We start from the raw sequence: 22,966 nt of genomic DNA, 5'->3' as shown, positions 1-22,966 counted from the left end.
AGCCTCAGTTCTCTTGAGAGTGTGGGGAGGAGGGCTGGCTTACCCTTGGCAGACAGGATTAGCAGCAACATCAGAGTGGCAGAACTCAGCTCCCACTGGGACCTGTGAACCTTGGAGTGAGAGGACATACAGGCCAGGGGAGGACACAGAGCCTCAGGGGCCCTTGAATCTTTGTGGCCACAGAGGGAGCGGATGCTCCCAGCTGGGTAGACACCAGAGGGGTCCCTTTCCACTGATGGGCAATGGTTTCAGGGGGTAGGTGCCACCTTGTGCGCGTGTTTTGAGCGCTCACCCAACAGCAAGCCTGGAAGCTCACTCAGGCTTTATCCGAATACCTGGAGCCCACCAGCCACTGAGGATTTAGTTCAGCCTGGGCTTGGGGCCTGAAGAAGCATTACTGGGGGGCCCTCAGCAGCCTAAGCCCCGTCTTCCTGTGGCTTTGGCACCAGAGAGGAGGCCCCCACGAGAAAGCTGGGCAGGAGGTGGTCTTGGCTGTTCCCATAGCCTCAAACAAGTCTTCCATGAGACCAAGAAGCTGTGGAGAGCCATGGGTCTGGGGCTGGGCTTTGGCTGGTTCCTAACTCTTCTTCTTTTGATTTTAGGTCACAGCAGTTGGATGCTGTCCCCAAGTCCTCTATTCCACAAGCCCCCCCACCCCTGTAGCCCATGTAGATTGTGGAGGAGGCAGATGCAGAGAGAACCCCGGGGGAGGTGCCCTGCAGTCCAGAGCTCCTGGCACACCCCGACTGAAATCCTCCACCCCTGGGTCTCCCCAGTGTCTGGGAATGTACTGGGGACCTTCACGTGTCCCAAGTCTCTCCCACTCCTTCAAGCCAGGGAGACCCCAGCCTCAGGCATCATGACCTCGCCGTGTGCCCAGGGAGCCCGTGTGAACCCACTGCCTGCACTAACCCCCTTTCTTCTCCTTTCAGCGGTCGGATTCATTATAAGGATATGTACAGTTTATTGCGAGTAATATCTCCCCCTCTCGGCTTAGGCAAGAAATGTCCTCATAGGGTTGCTTGCAAGGTTTGACTTCCACTAAAACCTGCTAGCATCCATGGAATGAGTGTGGCTTGGGGTTCTTCAATATATATATTTCATATATATATATATATATATATCTAAAAAACAGAGCCATCTCTCTCTCTTGCATTAAACTAGAAAACTCTCTTAGCCAACAGAATGCAGTCATGTAGACTCGATAAAGCATGGAACATATTTCCTCCTTCCCTTCAGCCTTCAGCCATCTTTGCTTGCTCTTAGCTGAAGCTGCCCATCCTGGGGTCTCCACGGCACCCCGAATCAGACACATCCCCTGGGGGATTGTAACTTTGCATTTCTCCCCCAGCCATCACCTCCACTCTCTCCCCCTCCACCCCTCACCTCTCAAAGCCCCTAGCCCTCCTCCCCTCCCTGGCACCGGCCCCTCCTCCCCACCTAGGCCCCCTCAGAGACCAGCCTCAGCCAAACCAGAGAATGTGACCCAACTTTAGAAATGACAGTGACGGCCGGGCACGGTGGCTCATGCCTGTAATCTCAGCACTTTGGGAGGCCAAAGCTGGAGGATCGCTTGAGCCCAGGAGTTTGAGACCAGCCTGGGCAACATAGCAAGAACCCCCTTCTCTATAAAAAATTAGCCGGGCACTGTGGCACATGCCTGTAGTCCCAGCTACTTGGGAGGCTGAGGCAGAAGGATTGCTTGAGCCCAGGAGGTGGAGGCTGCAGTGAACTATGATCACATCACTGCACTCCAACCCAGGCGACAGAGAGAGACCCTGTCTCTTTAAAAAAAAATTAAAAAAAAAAAAAAGGCAATGAACAAAAGCATGGCTCTAAGTCTTCCAAAGTGAGAATCCCCCACTCCCCTCTGCATTCCTCCAGAACTGTAGCTCAGAGCCCAAGCAGAATCTGACTTTTCTCTTTTCTCTCTCTCTCCCTGCTCCCGAGCAGTGAAGTAATCTTTTTTTAATGACCTTTTCTTCCATTTTTTTTCCTCCTCTTTTCCATTGATTTGAAATACCTATTTTATCATTCTCTGCATCTTTCTCTCTCTATTTTTTCGGCTCGTGTGGATTTCTGTTTTCTTTCTTCTGTTCCTCCCCACCCCTATTCCTTTGGTTCTCTGTTCCCATTTCCCCCACCTTTTTTTTTTTTTTTTTTTTTTTTTTTTTCCGTTTTCGGTGCTGCCAGGGGCCGCATGCCTTACCTGGACATGTATCAGATGCTGAGACACATGTCTCCGCCCCTGGGTCTGGGGAAGAAGTGTCCGGCCAGAGTGGCTTACAAGGTAGACTACCCTTGCCGACCACCAATGTCCGGGCACTGGGTTTTTTTTTCTTCTTCTTCTTCTTTTTTTTAGTGCTGACCAGAAACACCCGGCCGACTCTCTTTTTCCAACGTTTCTCTTCTTTTTTGTTTTTGATTCTTTTTTTTCTTTTCTCGAGTAAACTGATCATGATCATCCCTTGATTCTAAGCAGCACACTGTGTCCGTCCTTTCTGATGAGTGTCTTCGTGTTTTGAGACTCCATTATGGCCGACACGCTGGGGGGAGGGGGAGGGGAGCGCCCAGGTCCCCTTGCACCTGGTCTCCCAGGTACCAAATTGGAAACAAACACGCTTCTTCGGGAAGTCAAAACCCACGCCTCCCACTTTTGCCCACCCAGAGCGGCCCCCATGCCCAGGCTGGGGCAGGCGCCTTGCAGAAAGGGGCTTTAGCCCCCAAAAGCAGGGGAAGTCCTGGTCCCATCTTTTGTGCCTCTAGCCCCCAGGTCCCCGCCCCTGCCACGCATACCTGAAGCTGATCTCTGACCTAGGGCCTTGGGGGATTCGAGACCTTCCAAGAAGCACCAAGAACCTCTCTTCCCCTTCCTTCCCTCCCCTGGAGTTTTGTCCCCAGCCCCTGTCCCTAATCCCCCCCAAGACACCCCAACATGCCTCTCCATTGTTCCAGAGTGGGCAGGCGGCCGCAGCTGGACCCCTGGACGGTGGCACACTGATGCAGGCCATGCACGCTGCCTTGGCGGGGCCTGGGGCGGGCAGGCACCATGGCCGACGGGGGGTGGTGCATGCTGGCTGAGAGAGCAAGCGTCCTGCCGCCAAGCGGCTGGGCCGGGCCACCCCTCCAGATCCCTGTCCTGGAATCTCCCTTGGCGCCCAAGGACAGATGCTCTGTTCCCTCCACTCATCCACAAGAAGTTCAGGGATGACCCCTAAAGATTCTCCCCGCCCAAAAACTATTACCCCATCATCCTATTCTCCCATCCACCTTGATCTTCCCTGTGTCCCCATCCATCAATGCTATTTGTACCCGCCCCATGTTGCCACCTCCCCACCTCATTCCTTTCCTTCCTCTGTGTACCCCTCCTCACCTAACCTATATGTCTCCCTCACTTCTCAATCAAAGCCGGGGACACGGTTGTCCCACCAGCATCTCAGACAATGAGCCTGTCCTGGCACCTGTCGCTCCGCCCCCCCCCCCCCCCCCCGCCCATACACACAGTTTTCCTCAAGTTGCTTCTCTCAGTCTCTGCTTAGATGAATGTGTGCGCATGTGCAAGAGAGGGACAGAAAGCCCTTCCTGTCCCGGTCTTTGTGCAGGCCACCATGGGTCCATAAGACAACTTTGTGCAAATTTGAAAAAGGCACCCTTTCCACAGAACATGTCTGTTGGAAAATTGTTGCAATTCACCAATGTGGTGAGAACAAGACACTTTTTTTCTATCAGCTGAGAAGCTGTTATATTTAATACACAAATCAGGGGCCGGGTGTGGTGGCTCATGCCTGTAATCCTAGTGCTTTGGGGGGCTGAAATGGGAGGGTCACTTGAGCCCAGTTCACGATTAGCCTGGGCAACATAGCAAGACCCCATCTCTACAAAAAGAAAAAATATTTTAATAAATAAATAAGTACATACATCTATCATTTCCAAGATGGGAGCCCTTTGTGCAGTGTACAACCTGCACAACTGTGCACAGTGACCCAGTCTGTGTGTATTTCTCTATTTCCCACCTCCTTCCCCACCCTGCCCCCAGTGTCCCCTCTACTGTCCTGCTCTGGATTTACCATACCCCTCCCCATCTTCAGCCCTGTGTTTCCGGCCCACATGTGTCTGAATCACCACCCAAGTCACCCTCACCCCCCTTCTCTGTGCCACCTCAGCCTGGGCTGGTGCGCACCAGCCCAGCATCCCCTCCCATGCCACCAAGCATGGTGGACAGAGCCCCTGCCTGGGACATGGGGAATCTTTTCTTCCCTGGGCTGGAAGGGAATGCCCCTCACCCCTTCCCCCTGCCACTGCACAGAGAGCCAAGATCCGGACATGTCCCTGAGATACACTTCCCACGGAGCTATGAATGAGTCTCGAGATTCCGTCTGCATGCACCCCTGTCTGTGCTGTTCTGTGTCATAGCCTTGCTGCATGCCTGCGAGGGGCCTGCCCCGTCGGTGGGGGGCTGCCTGCCTGCTGCTTCTCAGAGGAATGATGTGGTCTGTGCCCATCTGGTCTGTCCTGGTCTGGGCCAAGCCAGGGGTTGGGGGTGGGGAGCCGGCGGCGCCCCCCACCAGCGGCTGTGGTTCTGGCTCCCTCAGCCTTGGCTGTTGCACGCGCTGCTCAAATCCAGCTTGTGCTCTTTTTCTTTGGGGTCAGACCGAAACAGGGCCGTCCGGAAGAACTCTGGGGCGGGGCGGGGGTGGGGCAAGGATTGAGGCTAACCCTGGAAATGCCAGCTCTCAGGTCAAGCAGGTGGGGGGAAAAAGGAGAGGGCAGGGGACCAGAAATACAGGAGAGCCTTTTGTGCCCTCCCCACGGGCCACCAAGAGAAACAGAGTACTGGGACAGGTAACCTGAGTAAGGGTCACCTCAGCCACTGCAGCCTTCAGAGTTCTTCCTGAGACTCCCTGGGTAGGGGTGGGCGTGGCTCACGGGAGACCCAGGAGAGATGCCTGGGAATGACTTCGATTGCCTTGGGTTTTCTGTAGCGGCTTCTGCGGATGGACCTGCCCGTCGCAGATGACAACACCGTCCACTTCAATTCCACCCTCATGGCTCTGATCCGCACAGCCCTGGACATCAAGATTGCCAAAGGTAAGGAAGGGACAGGGGCGGGTGCAGACAGGCGGGACAGGGTGGAACTGGGGATCTCCCTCCCTGCCCCAAACTAGAGGAGCTGCTGTCACCGCCCGGATTTTCATTCACTCTTCCATTCAGTCGTTCCACAGCGTTTTTTGGGGTTTTTGGTTTGGTTTTTTTGTGTGTTTTTTTGTTTTGTTTTTTTTTGAGACAGAGTCTTGCTCTGTTGCCCAGGCTGCAATACAGTGACATGATTGCAAGTCACTGCAACCTTGACCTCCCAGGCTCAAGTGATCCTTCCACCTCAGCCTCCCCAGTAGCTGGGGCTACAGGCACACACCACCACACTCAGCTAATTTTTTTTTTTTTTTTTTTTTGGTGACGGTTTCCCTCTGTCACCCAGGCTGAAGTGCGATGGTGCCATCTTGGCTCGTTGCTACCTCCACCTCCTGGGTTCAAGTGATTCTCCTGCCTCAGCCTCCCAAGTAGCTGGGATTATAGGTACATACCGCCACACCCAGCTAATTTTTTATATTTTGGGTAGAGACAGGGTTTCACCATGTTGGCCAGGCTGGTCTCGAACTCCTGACCTCAAGTGATCCACCTGCCTCGACCTCCCAAAGTGCTGGATGACAGGCGTAAGCCACTGTGCCCAGCCTGATTTTTTTTTTTTTTTTTTTTTTTTTTTTGAGACGGAGTTTCGCTCTGTTGCCCAGGCTGGAGTGCAGTGGTGCGATCTCGGCTCACTGCAAACTCCGCCTCCCGGGTTCATGCCATTCTCCTACCTCAGCCTCCCAAGTAGCTGGGACTACAGGCGCCTGCCACCATGCCCAGCTAATTTTTTGTATTTTTAGTAGAGACAGGGTTTCACCGTGTTAGCCAGGATGGTCTCGATTTTCTGACCCGTGATCCGCCCGTCTCGACCTCGCAAAGTGCTGGATGACAGGCATGAGCCACTGTGCCCAACCTAATCTTTTATATTTTTTATAGAGATGAGGTTTCATCAGGTTGCCCAGGCTGGTCTCAAACTCCTGGGCTCAAGCAGTCCTCCCACCTCGGTCTCCCAAAATGTTGGTATTACAGGCATGAGTCACGACACCTGGCCCATTTGCAGATATTTAGTGCACCCCTTCAATGTGCCAGAGACCCGTCCAAGCATGGGGAACCCAGCAGCTTACATTTTAGGTGGACGGGGAGGCCGCCACTGAGGAGGTGGGGCAGTGTCTCGTGGATCCCTGGGGGGAAGGTGCTCCAGGCAGAAGGACTGGCAAAGGCCCTGACAGGGGGGTGAACAGGGGACACCAGGGGTATAGAACTGACTCACCTTCTGAGTGAGGGCGTGCCACACAGGTTCAGAACAGAGGAGGAGCCTGACCCAACTCACATTTGAACAGGTTCCCTCCGGCCACTGAGGGGATGAGAGAGTGGAAGGAGGCCAGGGTCAAGGCTGCTGATATCATCCGAGTGGAGACAGGACAGTAGCTTAGAACTAGGGGTAGGCCGGGCATGGTGGTTCACGCCTGTAATCTCAGCACTTTGGGAGGCCAAGGTGGGTGGATCAGTTGAGGTCAGGATCACCAGCCTGGCCAATATGGTAAAACCCCCGTCTCTACTAAAAATACAAAATTTAGCCAGATCTGGTGGTGGGTACTGTAGTCCCGGCTACTCGGGAGGCTGAGACAGAAGAATCGATTGAACCTGGGAGGCGGAGGTTGCAGTGAGCCGAGATCACCCTACTGCACTACAGCCTGGGAGACAGAGCAAGACTGTCTCAAAAATAAAATTAAATTAATTAACTGGACATGGTGGCATATGCCTGTGGTCCCAGCTACTCAGGAGACAGAGGTGAGAGGATTGCTTGAAGCCAGGAGTTTGAGGCTGCAGTGAGTCATGATTGCACCACTGCCCTCCAGCCTGGGCGACAGAGCGAGATCCTGGCTCAAAACAACAAAAAGAAAAAGAATAAAAAAATTTTTAACCTGAGAAGGGGCTGGGCGCGGTGACTCACACCTGTAATCCCAGGACTTTGGGAGGCCAAGGTGGGTAGATCACGAGGTCAGGAGTTCAAGACCAGCCTAGCCAACATGGTGAAACCACATCTCTACCAAAAATATAAAAATTCCGGGTGTCATGGTGGGCACCTGTAACCCCAGCTACTCTGAAGGCTGAGGCAGGAGAATCACTTGAACCCGGGAGACAGAGGTTGCAGTGAGCCAAGATCGCACCACTGAACTCCAGGCTGGGTGACAGAGCAAGACTCTGTCTCAAAAAAAAAAAAAAACGCTGAGGCCAGGCACGGTGGCTCACGCCTGTAATCCCAGCACCTTGGGAGGCCAAGGCAGGCAGATCACAAGGTCAAGAGATGGAGACCATCCTGGCTAACATGGTGAAACCCCGTATCTACTAAAAATACAAAAAATTAGCCAGGTATAGTGGCACACGCCAGTAGTCCTAACTACTCAGGAGGCCGAGGCAGGAGAAATTGCTTGAATCTGAGAGGTGGAGGTTGCAGTGAGCCGAGATTACGCCACTGCACTTCAGCCTGGGTGACAGAGCAAGACTCTGTCTCAAAAAAAAAAAAAGGCCGGGCATGGTGACTCACACCTGTAATCCCAGCACTTTGGGAGGCCAAGACGGGCAGATCACAAGGTCAGCAGATCGAGACTATCCTGGCTAACACGGTGAAACCCCGTCTCTACTAAAAATACAAAAAAATTAGCTGGGCGTGGTAGCAGGCGCCTGTAGTCCCAGCTACTCGGGAGGCTGAGGCAGGAGAATGGTGTGAACCCGGGAGGCGGAGCTTGCAGTGAGTCGAGATCACGCCACTGCACTCCAGTCTGGGTGACAGAGTGAGACTCCATCTCAAAAAAAAACCAAAAAAAGTGCTGAGAAGGCTGGACATGGTGGCTCACACCTGTAATCTCAGGATTTTGTTGAGGCCAGGGACAGTGGTTCATGCCTGTAATCTGAGCACTTTGGGAGGCCGAGGTGGGTGGATCATTTGAGGTCGGGAGTTCAAGATCAGCCTGGCCAACATGGTAAAACCCCGTCTCTACTAAAAATACAAAAATTAGCTGGGTGTGGTGGCGTGTGCCTGTAATCCCAGCACTTTGGGAGGCTGAAGTGGGTGGATCACTTGAGGTCAGGAGTTCAAGACCAGCCTGGCCAACATGGTAAAACCCCGTCTCTACTAAAAATACAAAAATTAGCCAGGTGTGGTGGCAGGCATATGTAATCCCACTTACTCAGGAGGCTGAGGCAGGAGAATCACTTGAACCTGGGAGGCAGAGGTTGCAGTAAGCCGAGATCACATCATTGCACTTTAGCCTGGGTGACAGAGCAAGACTCTGTCTCAAATAAATAAATAAATAAATAAATAAAACTGAGAGATTCCCCCAAAGACATAGCTCAGGGCTCACTCTCCATCATTAGGGGGAAAGAAGAAGGGGAGGCCAGGGAGGCGGGCAGAGACCAGGGCAGTGTGAGCTCCTGGAGGCAGTTTCTATGCTTAGAAGGGCGGCTTCAGGAGGAAGGGGACCAGCCACGTCAGACACTGCCCAGAGGCCAAGCATAATGAGGATCGCAAGTGACTGGTCATTATGGTCACTTTGACCAGGGCAGCTTTGGCGGAGGGGTCAGGGGTCCCCTGTCTGGAGTGCATTTCAGAGGCCTGAAAGGGGATGTGATGTGACTTGGCAGCTGATTAAGGACAGCAGGGCAGAGAGAGAGGCGCACAATCACCAGAAGAAATGGGGACCTGAGGCTCACACCTGTAATCCCAGCACTTTGGGAGGCCGAGGAAGGGGGATCACTTGAGGCCAGGAGTTCGAGACCAGCCTGGCCAACATGGCAAGACTCCATCTCCACTAAAAGTACAAAAATTAGCCGGGCGTGGTGGTGCACACCTATAATCCCAGCAACTTGGGAAGCTGAGGACAAGAATGGCTTGAACCCAGGAGGCAGAGGTTGTGGTGAGCTGAGATCAAACCATTGCACTCCAGCCTAGGGGACAGAGCAAGACTCTGTCTCAAAAAAAAAAAGAAAGAAAGAAGGAAAAGAAAAACAAATGGGACCAGAGAGAAGGAGCGGGTGGGAGAAGAGCGGGTGGAGAGTCCAACAGGTAGGAAGGGGCTGAGCCCAGCTGAAACCACTGGGAAGTCAGGAGGAAGAAAGACTGAGCCTTGGGACACATTTTCCTTCCAGGGTCTTGAGAGGAAGAAGGGAGGAAGAGCCAAGGCCACATGGCAAGACTCAAGGAGGAAGTGGCAGGGAAGGTGGGGGACTGGAGGGGTGGAGGACGAATATTGTTAGTGCCAGGAACAAAGTGAAGGTAAAGAGAGCACAAGGAGGTTGGGCGCAGTGGCTCACACCTGTAATCCCAGCACTTTGGGAGGCCGAGGCAGGAGGATCACTTGAGGCCAGGATTCAAGACCAGCCTGGCCAACACAGAGAGACCCCATCTCTATAGAAACTGTTTAAATTAGCCAGATGTGGTGATGGGCACCTGTAGTCCCAGCTACTTGGGAGGCTGGAGTGGGAGGATCACTGGGGACCAGGAGGTCAAGACTGCAATGAGCTATGTGATGACCACAGATATAGCAGCTTAAGACACACCCATTTGTCAGTTCACAGTCCCGTAGGTCAGAAGTCCAAGAAGCTGTACTGGGCTGTCTGCTGAGGGTCTCACGAGGCTGAAATCAAGGTGTCAGCCAAGCTGGGCTCCTATCTGGAGGATCTGGGGGAGAATGTACTTCCAGGTTCATTCAGGTGTTGGCAGAATTCAAGTCCTTGTGGTTGTAGGGCTGAGGTCTTGTTTTATCACTGGCTTTTTAGCTTTTTGCTCCTGGAAGTGTATGTATCGTCCATGTGCTCCCATTCTCTTCGACTTCCCCATCTGCCACCAAGCAGAGAGAATATTGTGCTTTTCAAGGGCTCACCTGATTGGGCAGGCCTACCCTGATCATCTCTGTATTTTGAGGTCAGCTGACTTGATATTTTAACTTTTTTTCTTGAGACAGAGTTTTGCTCTTGTTGCCAAGGCTGGAGTGTAGTGGTGCAATCTCAGTTCACTGCAACCTCTGCCTCCCAGGTTCAAGCAATTCTCCTGCCTCAGCCTCCCGAGTAGCTGAGATTACAAGTGCCTGCCACCACGCCCAGCTAATTCTTTTTGTATTTTGTATTTGTAGTAGAGACAGGGTTTCCCAAGGTTGGCCAGGCTGGTTTTGAATTCCTGACCTCAGGTGATCCACCCACCTCAGCCTCCCAAAGTGCTGGGATTACAGGCGTGAGCCACCGTGCCCAGCATTTTTTTTTTTTTTTTTTGAAACGGAGTCTCATACTGTCACCCAGGCTAGAGTGCAGTGGTGCAATCTCGGCTCCCTGCAACCTCCACCTCCCAGGTTCAAGCGATTCTTCTGCCTCAGCCTCCCGAGTAGCTGGTATTACAGGCATGCGCCACCACGCCCGGCTAATTTTTTGTATTTTTAGTAGAGACAGGGTTTCACCATTTTAGCAGGATGGTCTCGATCTCCCGACCTCGTGATCTGCCTGCCTCAGCCTCCCAAAGTGCTGGGATTACAGGCATGAGCCACCTCACTGGGCCTCTGGTATTTTAATTATATCTGCAAAGTCCCTTCATAGCCTGGGCAGTGATCCCTAGATTAGTGTTTGAATAAACAGAATCTTGGCGGAAGGGCAGGTTTGAAGTCTGCCTACCACAGTTCCTTCATCTGTACAACGGGTCTAACAACACCCCCACTCTTCGCATGTAATGCCATCGTAACTCAGCTGCTGTGGCACTCTGAGGATCTGTGTTCAGGGGTCCCAAAACCACCCACAGGTTCAGTGATATCCTGGGAGAACTCAGAACTGAGAAAAGTTTTTATACTCACAGTTTATTGCAGTGAAAGAATACAGATTAAAATCTGCAAAGGGCCGGGCACGGTGGCTCACGCCTGTAATCCCAGCACTTTGGGAGGGTGAAATGGGCAGATTGCTTGATGTCACACAGTTCGAGACCAGCCTGACCAACATGGTGAAACCCTGTCTCTATTAAAAATACAAAAATTAGCCAGGCATGGTGGCTGGCGCCAGTAATCCCAGCTACTTGGAAGGCTAAGGTAGGGGAATCACTTGAACCCGGGAGGCAGAGGTTGTAATGGGCCGAGATCCTGCCACTGCACTCCAGGCTGGATAGAGTGAGACTCTATTAGAAAAAAAAAAAAAAATCTGCAAAGGGCCAGGCGTGGTGGTTCACACCTGTAATCCCGGCACTTTGGGAGGGCAAGTTGGGCAGATCACTTGAGGTCACAAGTTTGAGACCACCCTGGCCAACATGGCAAAACCCCATCTCTACCAAAAATACAAAAATTAGGCATGGTGCCAGACCCCTGTAATCCCAGCTACTCAGGAGGCTGAGGCAGGAGAATCACATTAACCTGGGAGGTGGAGGTTGCAATGAGCTGAGACTGCGCCATTGCACCCCAGCCTGGGCGACAAGAGCAAAACTCTGTATCAAAAAAAAAAAAAATTAGTCGGGTGCGGTGGCTCATGCCTGTAGTCCCAGCTACTCCAGAGTCTGAGGCACGAGCATCCCTTGAACCCAGGAGACAGAGCTACATTAAGCCGAGATCGTGCCACTGCACTCCAGTCTGGGTGACAGAGCAAGACTCTGTCTCAAACAAACAAAATCCAAAAACATAAAATGTGCAAAGGAAGGGGATCTGGGGAAGGGTCCAGGAGACACCAGGCATGAGCTTCCAGTTGTCTGCTCCAGTGGAGTTGTGCAGATAACACTTAATTCTCCTTGCAATGTGTGACAACACGCACTGTTGTCACTGTACTGCCAACCAGGGAAGCTCACCTGAGCCTTGGTGCCGCAGGGATTTTATTGAGGGTTTGTCATGCAGGCAGGGCTGACCATAGTTACTCAGTCTCCAGTCCCTCAAAAGGTCAAACTGATACCACGTGGCTCAAGACCCCAACTATAAATCACATTGTTAGAATTAACTGTATGGAAAATTAGCCGGGCGTGGTGGTGGGCGCCTGTAATCCCAGCTACTCGGAAAGCTGAGGCAGGAAAATCACTTGAACCCAGGAGGCAGAGGTTGCAGTGAGCCGAGATCGCACTATTGCACTCCAGCCTGGGCAACAGAGCAAAAACTCCATCTCAAAATAAATAAACAGAATGAACTCTATGGGCCAGGTACGGTGACTCACACCTATAATCGTATGAGGCCAGGGGTTTGAGAACAGCCTGGGCAACATAGTGAGACCCTATCTCTTTTTTTAAAAAAAAAAAAAAAAAAAAAAGACTAGGCACGGGGTGGCTCACGCCTGTTACTCCAGCACTTTGGGAGGCCAAGGCGGGCGGATCACGAGGTCAGGAGATTGAGACCATCGTGGCTAACATGGTGAAACCCCATCTCTACTAAAAAATCCAAAAATAATTAGCTGGGTGTGGTGGTGGGAGCCTGTAGTCCCAGCTACTTGGGAGGCTGAGGCAGGAGAATGGTGTGAACCCAGGAGGCAGAGTTTGCAGTTTGCAGTAAGCTGAGATCACGCCACAGCACTCCAGCCTAAGCAACAGAGCGAGACTCCATTAAAAAAAAAAAAAAAAAAAAGGCCGGGCATGGTGGCTCATGCTTGTAATCCCAGCACTTTGGGAGGCCAAGACGGGTGGATCACAAGGTCAGCAGATCGAGACCATCCTGGCTAACACGGTGAAACCCCGTCTCTACTAAAAATACAAAAAATTAGCTGGGCATGGTGGCGGGCGCCTGTAGTCCCAGCTACTCGGGAGGCTGAGGCAGGAATATGGCGTGAACCCGGGAGGCGGAGCTTGCAGTGAGCCGAGATCGCGCCACTGCACTCCAGCCTGGGAGACACAGCGAGACTCAAAAAAAAAAAATAATAATGAACTATACAGTGTGGCCCAAGGCTCCTTGCTAAATACAGACACTATTTTCAGGCAGGACATTTCAAAGGCTTACAGATCACCTCCTAGGAGCAAGTCAAGGACCAGTCCTTCCACTGGAATGTGCAGGGTTTGGACAACACCAGCCTGCTGAGCTAGTCCTTACTGCTCAGAACCCCAGAAAGTCCAGCCTGTGTGACACCTACTGGATTCCCTTCCTGAGGGTTTCAAAGAGTCCCGGAGATGTTCCTGCGTTTGGCTGTCGCAGTTGTTACTTATACCCCAGATGCCACTGAGTTCCCTGAAGACAATGATTTCCCAGATTTCTTTTGTGTGTGTGTGTGTTTTGTTTTGTTTTTTTGAGACGGAGTCTCGCTCTGTCACCCAGGCTGGAGTGCAGTGGCCTGATCTCACCTCCGCCTCCCGGGTTTACGCCCTTCTCCTGCCTCACCCTCCCGAGTAGCTGGGACTACAGGCGCCCGCCACCACACCCGGCTAATTTTTTGTATTTTTAGTAGAGACGGGGTTTCACCGTGTTAGCCAGGATGGTCTTAGTCTCCTGACCTCGTGATCCTCCCGCCTTGGCCTCCCAAAGTGCTGGGATTACAGGCGTGAGTCACCACACCCGGCCGATTCCCCAGATTTCTGAGCCAGGGGCCCCTCCACCTCTTATCCTCAGTGAGTGCCAGGCCTCATTCTGGCGTTCCACAGCTGAGCCAGGCTCTCGGGGTTAAAGAAGGTCAGGAGGGTGTGGGGACAGCAATGGAAGAGTGGCACTAATGGCAGCCCTTTGAGCAGATGCGAGTCTCAGGAGAGCATGACACACTTTGTTTTCACAGTTCAGTTCACTTTCTAAGCACACTGAGCTTCCTTTCCAGCAGGTTAAGGGGCCGCAAGGGGGGACAGATTAACCTCAGTCATTCTTCAGATTCTCGAAAGTGGTGCCACCATTCATTGCTGGAGATTGGGAGAAAGTGGGCAGGTCCATCTCGTTCTCTCTGTCTCTGTCTCTCTCTCTCTTCCCTGTCCATCTGTTTCTCCCACCCACCCCCCTGTTCTCTCTGCCCAGAAGAATCTGGTTTTGTTTTTGTTTTGTTTTGTTTTTGTTTTTTGAGATGGAGTCTCTTTCTGTTTCCCAGGCTGGAGTGCAGTGGCTCAATCTCAGCTCACCACTGCAGCCTCCGCCTCCCGGGTTCAAGCAATTCTCCTGCCTCAGCCTCCCGAGTAGTTGGGATTACAGGTATGCGCCACCACGCCCAGCTAATTTTTGTGTTTTTACTAGAGACAGGGTTTCACCATGTTGGCCAGGCTGGTCCCTATCCTCTTGCAAGCCCCCAACCCCAGGCATTGAGGGCAGAGCCAACCACCTGCCTGAATCAATTAGCATATTAAACGTAAGCCCAGTTAGCATATCCAAATAGCAGCCCGCAGTGACATTCTAACTTCTGCGGAGAGCTCACAGCAAGGGCGTTCTACACTGGGCTGCCCACATACGAATCCGTGGACAGTACTCTAGGATTGCAAGGTGAAGAGAGACTATGTGTGGAGGTTGGGAATGGTGCTGAATGCCCTACAGTGCACAGGACAGACCCCGCCACAGAGAATGTTTACCAAAGGCATGAGGATGAGAGCGGGGAGGGAGACAGCCTTGGGCAGCCCCACCTGGGAACATGAACCATTCGTGGGTGACTCTTGCCCACTTGCAGAGACACCTCCTATTCCTGACAGTCCCAGTGTTAATATAATTATTCTGTACTTGAGGCTGGGTGCAGTGGCTCACACCTGTAATCCCAGTGCTTTGGGAGGCCAAGGCAGGAGGACTGCTTGAGGCCACAAGTTTGAGATCAGCCTGGGCAACATAATGAGACCCCAGGACTACAAAAAAAGAAACATTTTCAGCCAGGCGGGATGGCTCACGCCTGTAATCCCAGCATTTTGGGAGGCCGAGGGGGGCGGATCACTTGAGGTCAGGAGTTGAAGACTAGCCTGGCCAACATGGTGAAACCCCATCTCTACTAAAAATGCAAAAAATTAGCCAGGCACAGTGGCATGTGCCTGTAATCCCAGCTACTTGGGAGGCCGAGGCAAGAGAATCACTTGAACCTGGGAGGCGGAGGTTGCCGTGAGCCAAGATCGTGCCATTGCACTCCAGCCTGGGCGATAGAGTGAGATTCTGTCCCAAAAATAATTAATTAATTAATTAATTTTCATTATCCAGGCATGATGGTATGTGCCTGTAGTCCCAGCTACTCAGGAGACTGAGGCAGGAGGATCACTTGAGCCCAGGAGTTGGAGGCTGCAGCGAGCTATGATCATACCACACTCCAGCCTGGGCAACAGAGCAAACCCTGTCTCTCAAAAATGGGGAGACACCAGCCATATTGGATTAGGGTCCTAGGGACCTCATTTAACCTTCATTATGTCCTTCAAGGCTCTATCTCCAAATATAGTCACACTGTAGGTTAAAGCTTCAATATGTGAATTTGGGGTGGGACTCAGTTCAGTTACCACAGCAGGCATTTTCTTTTTCTCCATGAGAAACTTTTTTTTTTTTTTTTTTTGAGACAGGGTCTCACTCTGTCTCGCAGGCTGGAGTGCAGTGGCACAATCACAGCTCACTACAGCCTGCACCTCCCAGGCTAAGTGATCCTCCCACCTCAGCCTCCCAGGCAGCTGGGACTACAGGTGCACACCATCACACCCAGCTAATTTTTTTTTTTTTTTTTTTGAGGCGGAGTCTCGCTCTGTCGCCCAGGCTGGAGTGCAGTGGCGCAATCTCGGCTCACTGCAAGCTCCGCCTCCCGGGTTCCCGCCATTCTCCTGCCTCAGCCTCCCGAGTAGCTGGGACTACAGGCGCCGCCACCACGCCTGGCTAATTTTTTTGTATTTTTAGTGGAGACGGGGTTTCATTGTGTTAGCCAGGATGGTCTTGATCTCCTGACCTCGTGATCCGCCCGTCTCGGCCTCCCAAAGTGCTGGGATTACAGGCTTGAGCCACCGCGCCCAGCATTTTTTTTTTTTTTTTTTTTTTTTAAAGACAGGGTCTCCCTATGTTGCTCAGGCTGATAAAGTAACTTTTTTTTTTTTTTTTTTTTTATTGAGACAGAGTCTCACTTTGTCGCCCAGACTGGAGTGCAGTGGCCGGATCTCAGCTCACTGCATGCTCCGCCTCCCGGGTTCACGCCATTCTCCTGCCTCAGCCTCCCGAGTAGCTGGGACTACAGGCGTCCGCCACCTCGCCCGGCTAGTTTTTGTATTTTTTAGTAGAGACGGGGTTTCACCGTGTTAGCCAGGATGGTCTCGATCTCCTGACCTTGTGATCCGCCCGTCTCGGCCTCCCAAAGTGCTGGGATTACAGGCTTGAGCCACCGCGCCCGGCCGATAAAGTAACTTTTAATAGGAAATGTCATGTTTTCTTCTTTCTCTGTCTCTGAGAAGGGGCCACAGAGACCGAGGGCACCTCACTTGGCTATAGTAGACAGTAAACATAGCCACGAATTCCAGCTGCTCCCCATGAGGGAATTAAAACTGTTATAGGTTGATGTCAAGAGCCAGGTACAGAGATTCAGTGGCTCATGCCTGGAATCCCAGAACTTCGGGAGGCTGAGGCACGAGGATCATTTGAAGTCAGGAATTTAAGACCAGCCTGGGCAACATAGCAAGACAAAAAAAAAAAAATTAAGATTAGCCAAATGTGGTGGCACACTCTTGTAGTCTCAGCTATGCAAGAGGCTGAGGAGGCCAGGCGTGGTATATCACTCCTGTAATCCCAGCACTTTGGAAGGCTGAGGCAGGTGGATCACCTGAGGTCAGGAGTTGGAGACCAGCCTGGCCAACATGGTGAAATCCCATCTCTATTAAAAATACAAAATTAGCTGGGTGTGGTGGCGCACGCCTGTAATCCCAGCTACTCGGGAGGCTGACACAGGAGAATCGCTCGAACCCGGGAGGTAGAGGCTGCAGTGAGCCAAGATCATGCCACTGCACTCCAGCCTGAGAAAGACAGAGCAAGACTCTGTCTCAAAAAAAAAAAAAAAGATAAAAAGGGGCTGAGGCCAGATATCTGGAGCCCAGGAGTTCAAGGCTGCAGTGAGCCAGGATCCTATCACTTCACCCCAGCCTGGGCAACACAGTAAGAGTCTGTCTCTTTAAAAAAATGAAAATAGGCCGGGCGCGGTGGCTCACATTTGTTATCCCAGCACTTTGGGAGGCCAAGGTGAGCGGATCACGAGGTCAGGAGTTCGAGACCAGCCTGGCCAACATAGTGAAACCCCGTCTCTAATAAAAATACACAAAATTTGCCAGGTATGGTGGTGGGTGCCTGTAATCGCAGCTACTCTGGAGGCTGAGGCAGGAGAATCACTTGAACCCAGGAGGCGGAGGTTGCAGTGAGCCAAGATCGCGCCATTGCACTCCGGCCCGGTGACAGAGTGAGACTCTGTCTCAAAAAATAAATAATTAAATAAATAAATTTTAAAAATAAAAATAAAATAGAATACTATTGAAATACCTCTCGGCCGGGCGCGGTGGCTCAAGCCTGTAATCCCAGCACTTTGGGAGGCCGAGACGGGCGGATCACGAGTTCAGGAGATCGAGACCATCCTGGCGAACACGATGAAACCCCGTCTCTACTAAAAAAATACAAAAAAACTAGCCGGGCGAGGTGGCGGGCGCCTGTAGTCCCAGCTACACAGGAGGCTGAGGCAGGAGAATGGCGTAAACCCGGGAGGCGGAGCTTGCAGTGAGCTGAGATCCGGCCACTGCGCTCCAGCCCCGGCGACAGAGCGAGACTCCGTCTCAAAAAAAAAAGAAATACCTCTCTAGCAGCTGATAACTAGCCCCTGCCCTTCCCCCAGACCTCCTGGACCTCCCCTCACAATCCAGCAACTACAGGGTTAATGTTTGGCCCCAAAAGAGTCTTCACGCTCTGCTCCGCATGCATCCCACAGTGGCTGTGGGTTAATGTTCCTTCCAAACCTACTGACCAATGTCTGGAATAGCACCCCTGTGCCCAAGATTTGGGGCCCTGAAACATTAGTAGAAGTGGGAGCCAGTCTGATGTATCAGGGCAGATGAGGCCGAGCTGTGAAACAAATAGCCCCAGGATCTCGCTGGCACAAACCAATAAAGGTTCTCCCACTCTTTTTTTTTTTTTTTTTTTTTTTTTAATTTCCTTTTTTTTTTTTTTTTCTCAGATGAATTTAAGATTCATCCACTCTTGTTAGATGTCCTTTATGGACTGACAGGGAGCTCATTTCTTCAGAGTCACTTAGGGACAGGCCTGAGGGGACAGACACTGTCCATAACATCACCAGCCATGCGACAGACAGAAAGAGAACTTGGGAGGGTCCTGCTGTGACAGTTAAATAGCCTGGCCCCTGGTGTAGTGGCTCACGCCTGTATTCCCAGTGTCTTCGGAGGCTGAAGCAGGAGGATCACTTGAGTCCAGGAGTCTGAGATCACCCCGGGTAACACAGTGAGACCCACTCTCTACAAAACCAAAAACAAAAAAATATTAGCCAGGCGTGGTGGTGCGCACCCATAGAACCAGCTACTCAAGAGGCTGACGTGGGTGGATTGCCTGAACCCAGGAGCTCGAGGCTTCGGTGAACAAGGATAGTGCCACAGCCTGGGCAACAGAGCAAGACCCTGTCAATCGATCGATCAATTGATCGATCGATGATAGATAGATTAAAAAAAAATTTTTTTTAATAAGCTGGGTGCAGTGGCTCATGCCTATAATCGCAGCACTTTGGGAGGCTGAGGCAGGCAGATCACCTGAGGTCAGGAGTTCGAGACCAGCCTGGCCAACATGGTGAAACCCTGTCTCTACAAAAATATAAAAATAGCCAGGCATGATGGCAGATGCCTGTAATCCCAGCTACTCGGGAGGCTGAGGTGGGAGAATCTCTTGAACCTGGGAGGTGGAGGTTGCAGTGAGCCGAGATCGTGCCATTGCACTCCAGCCTGAGTGAGAGCGAGACTCCATCTCAAAAATAATAATAAATGCTCTGGCCCCAAAGTGGCACATTACATGGTGCACACTCTATTAGCAAGAACTCATCACATGGCCCTACCAACCACAGGAGGAACCCTCTCCTGTACTCAGGAGGGCCAGGAAACACCGGCAGAGAGCTTTAGTGACCACCATGACTGGGGTGAGGGACCAGGGATTGGCTGTAGGCCAAGGGCACGTCCATGGCATTGGAGACTTGGGAAAAGATCTCCTCTGGGCCACGCACGGTGGCTCTCATCTGTAATTCCAGCACTTTGGGAGGCTGAGGTGGGAGGATCGCTTGAGCCCATGAGGTCGAGACTGCAGTGAGCAATGATTGCGCCATGGCACTCCAGCCTGGGCGACAGAACAAAACCCTGTCTCAAAAATCAAAATAAAACCAAAACCAAAACCTCCTCTGTTGGGGATGCTCCAGGGCGTCCGTCCCAGCCTTGGACAGATGGGTCACTGCAACAATAATCCTACAGCAGACAGTGTCCCAAGGCTGCATGCACATTACTTTGATCATCAAATAACCAGGTAACAGCCGGGCATGGTTGGTGCGCGCCTGTAGTCCCACCTACTCAGGAGGCTGAAGCAGGATAATCTCTTGAACCTGGGAGGTGGAGGGTGCAGTGAGCCAAGATCACGTCACTGTGATCTTTTTAACAGAGAGACACTGTTAAAAAAAAAAAAAGAGAAAATAAAAAACAGACCAGGCGCAGTAGCTCATGCCTGTAATCCCAGCACTTTGGGAGGCTGAGGAGGGTGGATCATCTGAGGTCAGGAGTTTGAGATGAGCCTGGCCAACATGGGGAAACCCCGTCTCTAGTAAAAATACAAAATTAGTCAGGCATGGTGGCGCACACCTGTAATCCCAGCTACTCGGGAGGCTGAGGCAGGAGAATCGCTTGAACCCAGGAGGCAGAGGTTGCAGTGAACTGAGATTGTGCCATTGCACTCCAGCCTGGGCAACAAGAGTGAAACTCCATCTCAAAAAAAAAAAAAAAAAAAAAAAAACCCAGGTGAGGCAAGTACTCTTGCTATTGTCTCCATTTCACAGATGGAGAAACTGAAGCACTAAGTGGTAGAGTAACCTAAGTCACGCAGCTGATAACTGGGAGACAAGATTGGGACCCAAGTTGCCCAGCTGTTCTCCATGTTGGGCTGTCTCCTGCACAGCTGCTTCATGGTCCTGGCCCCATCGAGAACCAGAGCCCACAAGGTCATTGCAGCAGCACTGGCCAGGGCCTCCTCTGGGCCAGGCCCTCAGGGAACTGGAGACCCCACAGAGACCAGAAAGATTGGGGTCTCGTTCTCGGGAGCCTCTGGCTTTGCAGCTGACCCAGAGTCCAGCTGACACCCAGGCAGACAGTCAGGGTCTGTCTGCACCCCCATTGCAGGAGGAGCGGACAAACAGCAAATGGACGCTGAGCTGCGGAAGGAGATGATGGCGATTTGGCCCAACCTGTCCCAGAAGACGCTAGACCTGCTGGTCACACCTCACAAGTGTAAGAGCCAAGCCCAGCCCTGGGATCCGATCCATCAGGACAGATGGAGGGGGAGGGAAAGAGGAGGCCTGGGGAGAGTGTCGGCCCCGGCTGGTATACACAGGGACCCAGGACAAGGGCCCTAAGGAGGCCTGCCCATGGTGAGCTCGCCCTGTGTGTGCCCCCAGCCACGGACCTCACCGTGGGGAAGATCTACGCGGCCATGATGATCATGGAGTACTACCGGCAGAGCAAGGCCAAGAAGCTACAGGCCATGCGCGAGGAGCAGGTGCGCTGTTCGCCGCTCTGGGGACATATGGGCTAGGGACAGTGGCTTGCATGTCACCATGGGAACCAACTGGAATATGAGGGTGGCAAAGCCCCAGGGCAGGTCCCTGAAAAGTAGGGACTAGGCCGGGCCCGGTGACTCAGGCCTGTAATCCCAGCATTTTGGGAGGCCGAGGCGGGCAGATCACCTGAGGTCAGGAATTCGAGATCAGCCTCAACATGGAGAAAGCCCGTCTCTACTAAAAATACAAAACTAGCCGGGCGTGGTGGTGCATGCCTGTAATCCCAGGTACTCGGGAGGCTGAGGCAGGAGAATTGCTTGAACCTGGGAGGCAGAGGTTGCGGTGAGCCGAGATCGTGCCATTGCACTCCAGTCTGGGCAACAAGAGCGAAACTCTGTCTCAAAAAAAAGAAAAAAAGTAGGGGCTGGGCACGGCAGCTCACACCTGTAATCTCAGTGCTTTAAGAGGCCAGGGCAGAGGGATCGTTTGAGGCCAGTAGTTTGAGACCACTCTGGGCAACACAATGAGACTCCATCTCTACAAAATAAAACATTAGCAAGGCATGGTGGTGCACACCTGTAGTCCCAGCTATTTAGGAGGCCAAGATGGGAGGATCACTTGAGGCCAGGAGTGGGAGACCAGCCTGGGCAACATAGAAAGACCCATATCTCTACAAAAAACAAAATTAGCTGCATGTGGCGGCATGCACCTGTGGTCCCAGCTACTTGGGAGGCTGAGGCAGGAGAATCACTTGAACCTGGGAGGTGGAGGTTGCAGCGAGCCAAGATCACACCACTGCACTCCAGCCTAGGTGATAGAGCAAGACTCTATCTCAAAAAAAAAAAAAAAAGTTCTTGCCAAAGACACATAATGTAGATTCATTCAGCTGCTCCACCAACACTTACTGAGTACCTACTGTGTGCAGGGTGCTGTTCTCAGTCCTCAGGGGCTCACCCATGGACAAAACAGGCCAGAGTCCCTGCCCTCAGGGAGCAGATATTCCAAGGGGGGAAATGCCAATGGTAGCAAATGACTGAATCGTGCGGCATCCAGCAAAGAGAAAGAAGTGTCATGGGGGAAGGTGGTAAAGAATCCAGAAGATAGGAGTACCCAGGGGAGGAGGGGATGCAATGGGAAATGGGTAGTTGGGGAACCTCCCTGAGACGGTGAAATGTAAGCAAAGGCTTGAAGGAAAAGGGGAGAGAGAGGGAGCTAAGCAATACCTGGAAGGGTGTTCAAGGCAGAGGGAACAGCCAGTGCAAAGGCTCTAAGGCTGGACTGTGCCTAGGTTGTTTGGGGAACAGCAAAGGGGCCAGTGTGACGGAAAAGAGCAGGGAGGAGACAAGGGCAAGGAGGTGGTAGGGCAGATCCTTCAGGGTCATGGGAGCTGCAGGAAGGACCCTGGCTTTTACCCCAAGTGAAGTGGGAGCCATGGAGGGTTCTAAGCAAAGGAGAGATCAGACCCGACTCAGGTGCTCATGGGCACCCTCTGGTGGCTCTTGTGGAACAGTGGGGTTGAAGGTAGGAGCGGGAGACCTCGGAGAAGGTGCCTGCAGTGGGAGATGAGGAGGCGGGACCAGGCTGGGGCTGTGACTTGGGTGGAGGAGTGAGAAGTGGTCCAGTTCTGTGTGGAATTGGAAGGAAGGGTCTAGATGGACGAGATCTGAGTGTGTGTGTGTGTGTGTCTTGTGTGTGTGTGTGTGTGTGTATCTTGTGTGTGTATACTGGGGATGTCGCAGTGCCTTCTGGGTACCACCATCCCACCACCCTGCCCTTGTCCACACACTACTCTCTGCTCCCTTCCCCAGGACCGGACACCCCTCATGTTCCAGCGCATGGAGCCCCCGTCCCCAACGCAGGAAGGGGGACCTGGCCAGAACGCCCTCCCCTCCGCCCAACTGGACCCAGGAGGAGCCCTGTGAGTGTGGCCCCTACTAGGGAGGTGGAGTGCAGGGGTGTCACGGTCTCCACGTTCTGGAAGCCGCCTAAGCACCCACTGCTACCCCGGCCTCTGTCCCCCATGCAGGATGGCTCACGAAAGCGGCCTCAAGGAGAGCCCGTCCTGGGTGACCCAGCGTGCCCAGGAGATGTTCCAGAAGACGGGCACGTGGAGCCCCGAACGAGGTCCCCCCACCGACATGCCCAACAGCCAGCCTAACTCTCAGGTGCCTCTGTCCCCCAACTCCCCAACGGCTCCCAGGGC

At 52.5% G+C, this 22,966-nt stretch overlaps 1 protein-coding gene across 12 annotated transcripts in view; it reads left to right on the top strand.

Annotated features, from left to right (window-relative positions):
* Positions 1-22,966, top strand: part of LOC105499905 (calcium voltage-gated channel subunit alpha1 A) — a 433,831-nt gene that overhangs the window by 404,980 nt on the left and 5,885 nt on the right. For 6 of the 12 annotated variants that reach the window (XM_071087276.1, XM_071087268.1, XM_071087270.1 and 3 more), the window contains 6 exons: positions 933-1,029; positions 4,983-5,088; positions 20,387-20,494; positions 20,662-20,762; positions 22,572-22,681; positions 22,790-22,928. In XM_071087276.1, coding sequence (XP_070943377.1) covers positions 933-1,029; positions 4,983-5,088; positions 20,387-20,494; positions 20,662-20,762; positions 22,572-22,681; positions 22,790-22,928 — 661 coding nt within the window. Of the gene's footprint in view, positions 1-932; positions 1,030-2,193; positions 2,291-4,982; positions 5,089-13,042; positions 13,323-20,386; positions 20,495-20,661; positions 20,763-22,571; positions 22,682-22,789; positions 22,929-22,966 lie in introns of those variants that run through there. The other 6 variants (XM_011710610.3, XM_071087269.1, XM_071087271.1 and 3 more) reach the window with 3 other exon arrangements.

This window comes from Macaca nemestrina, chromosome 20 (genome assembly GCF_043159975.1).
Source record: "Macaca nemestrina isolate mMacNem1 chromosome 20, mMacNem.hap1, whole genome shotgun sequence".
NCBI lineage: Eukaryota > Metazoa > Chordata > Mammalia > Primates > Cercopithecidae > Macaca > Macaca nemestrina.
The sequence above is the reverse complement of the archived record's forward strand: the minus strand, read 5'-3'. Positions and strand labels throughout refer to the sequence as shown.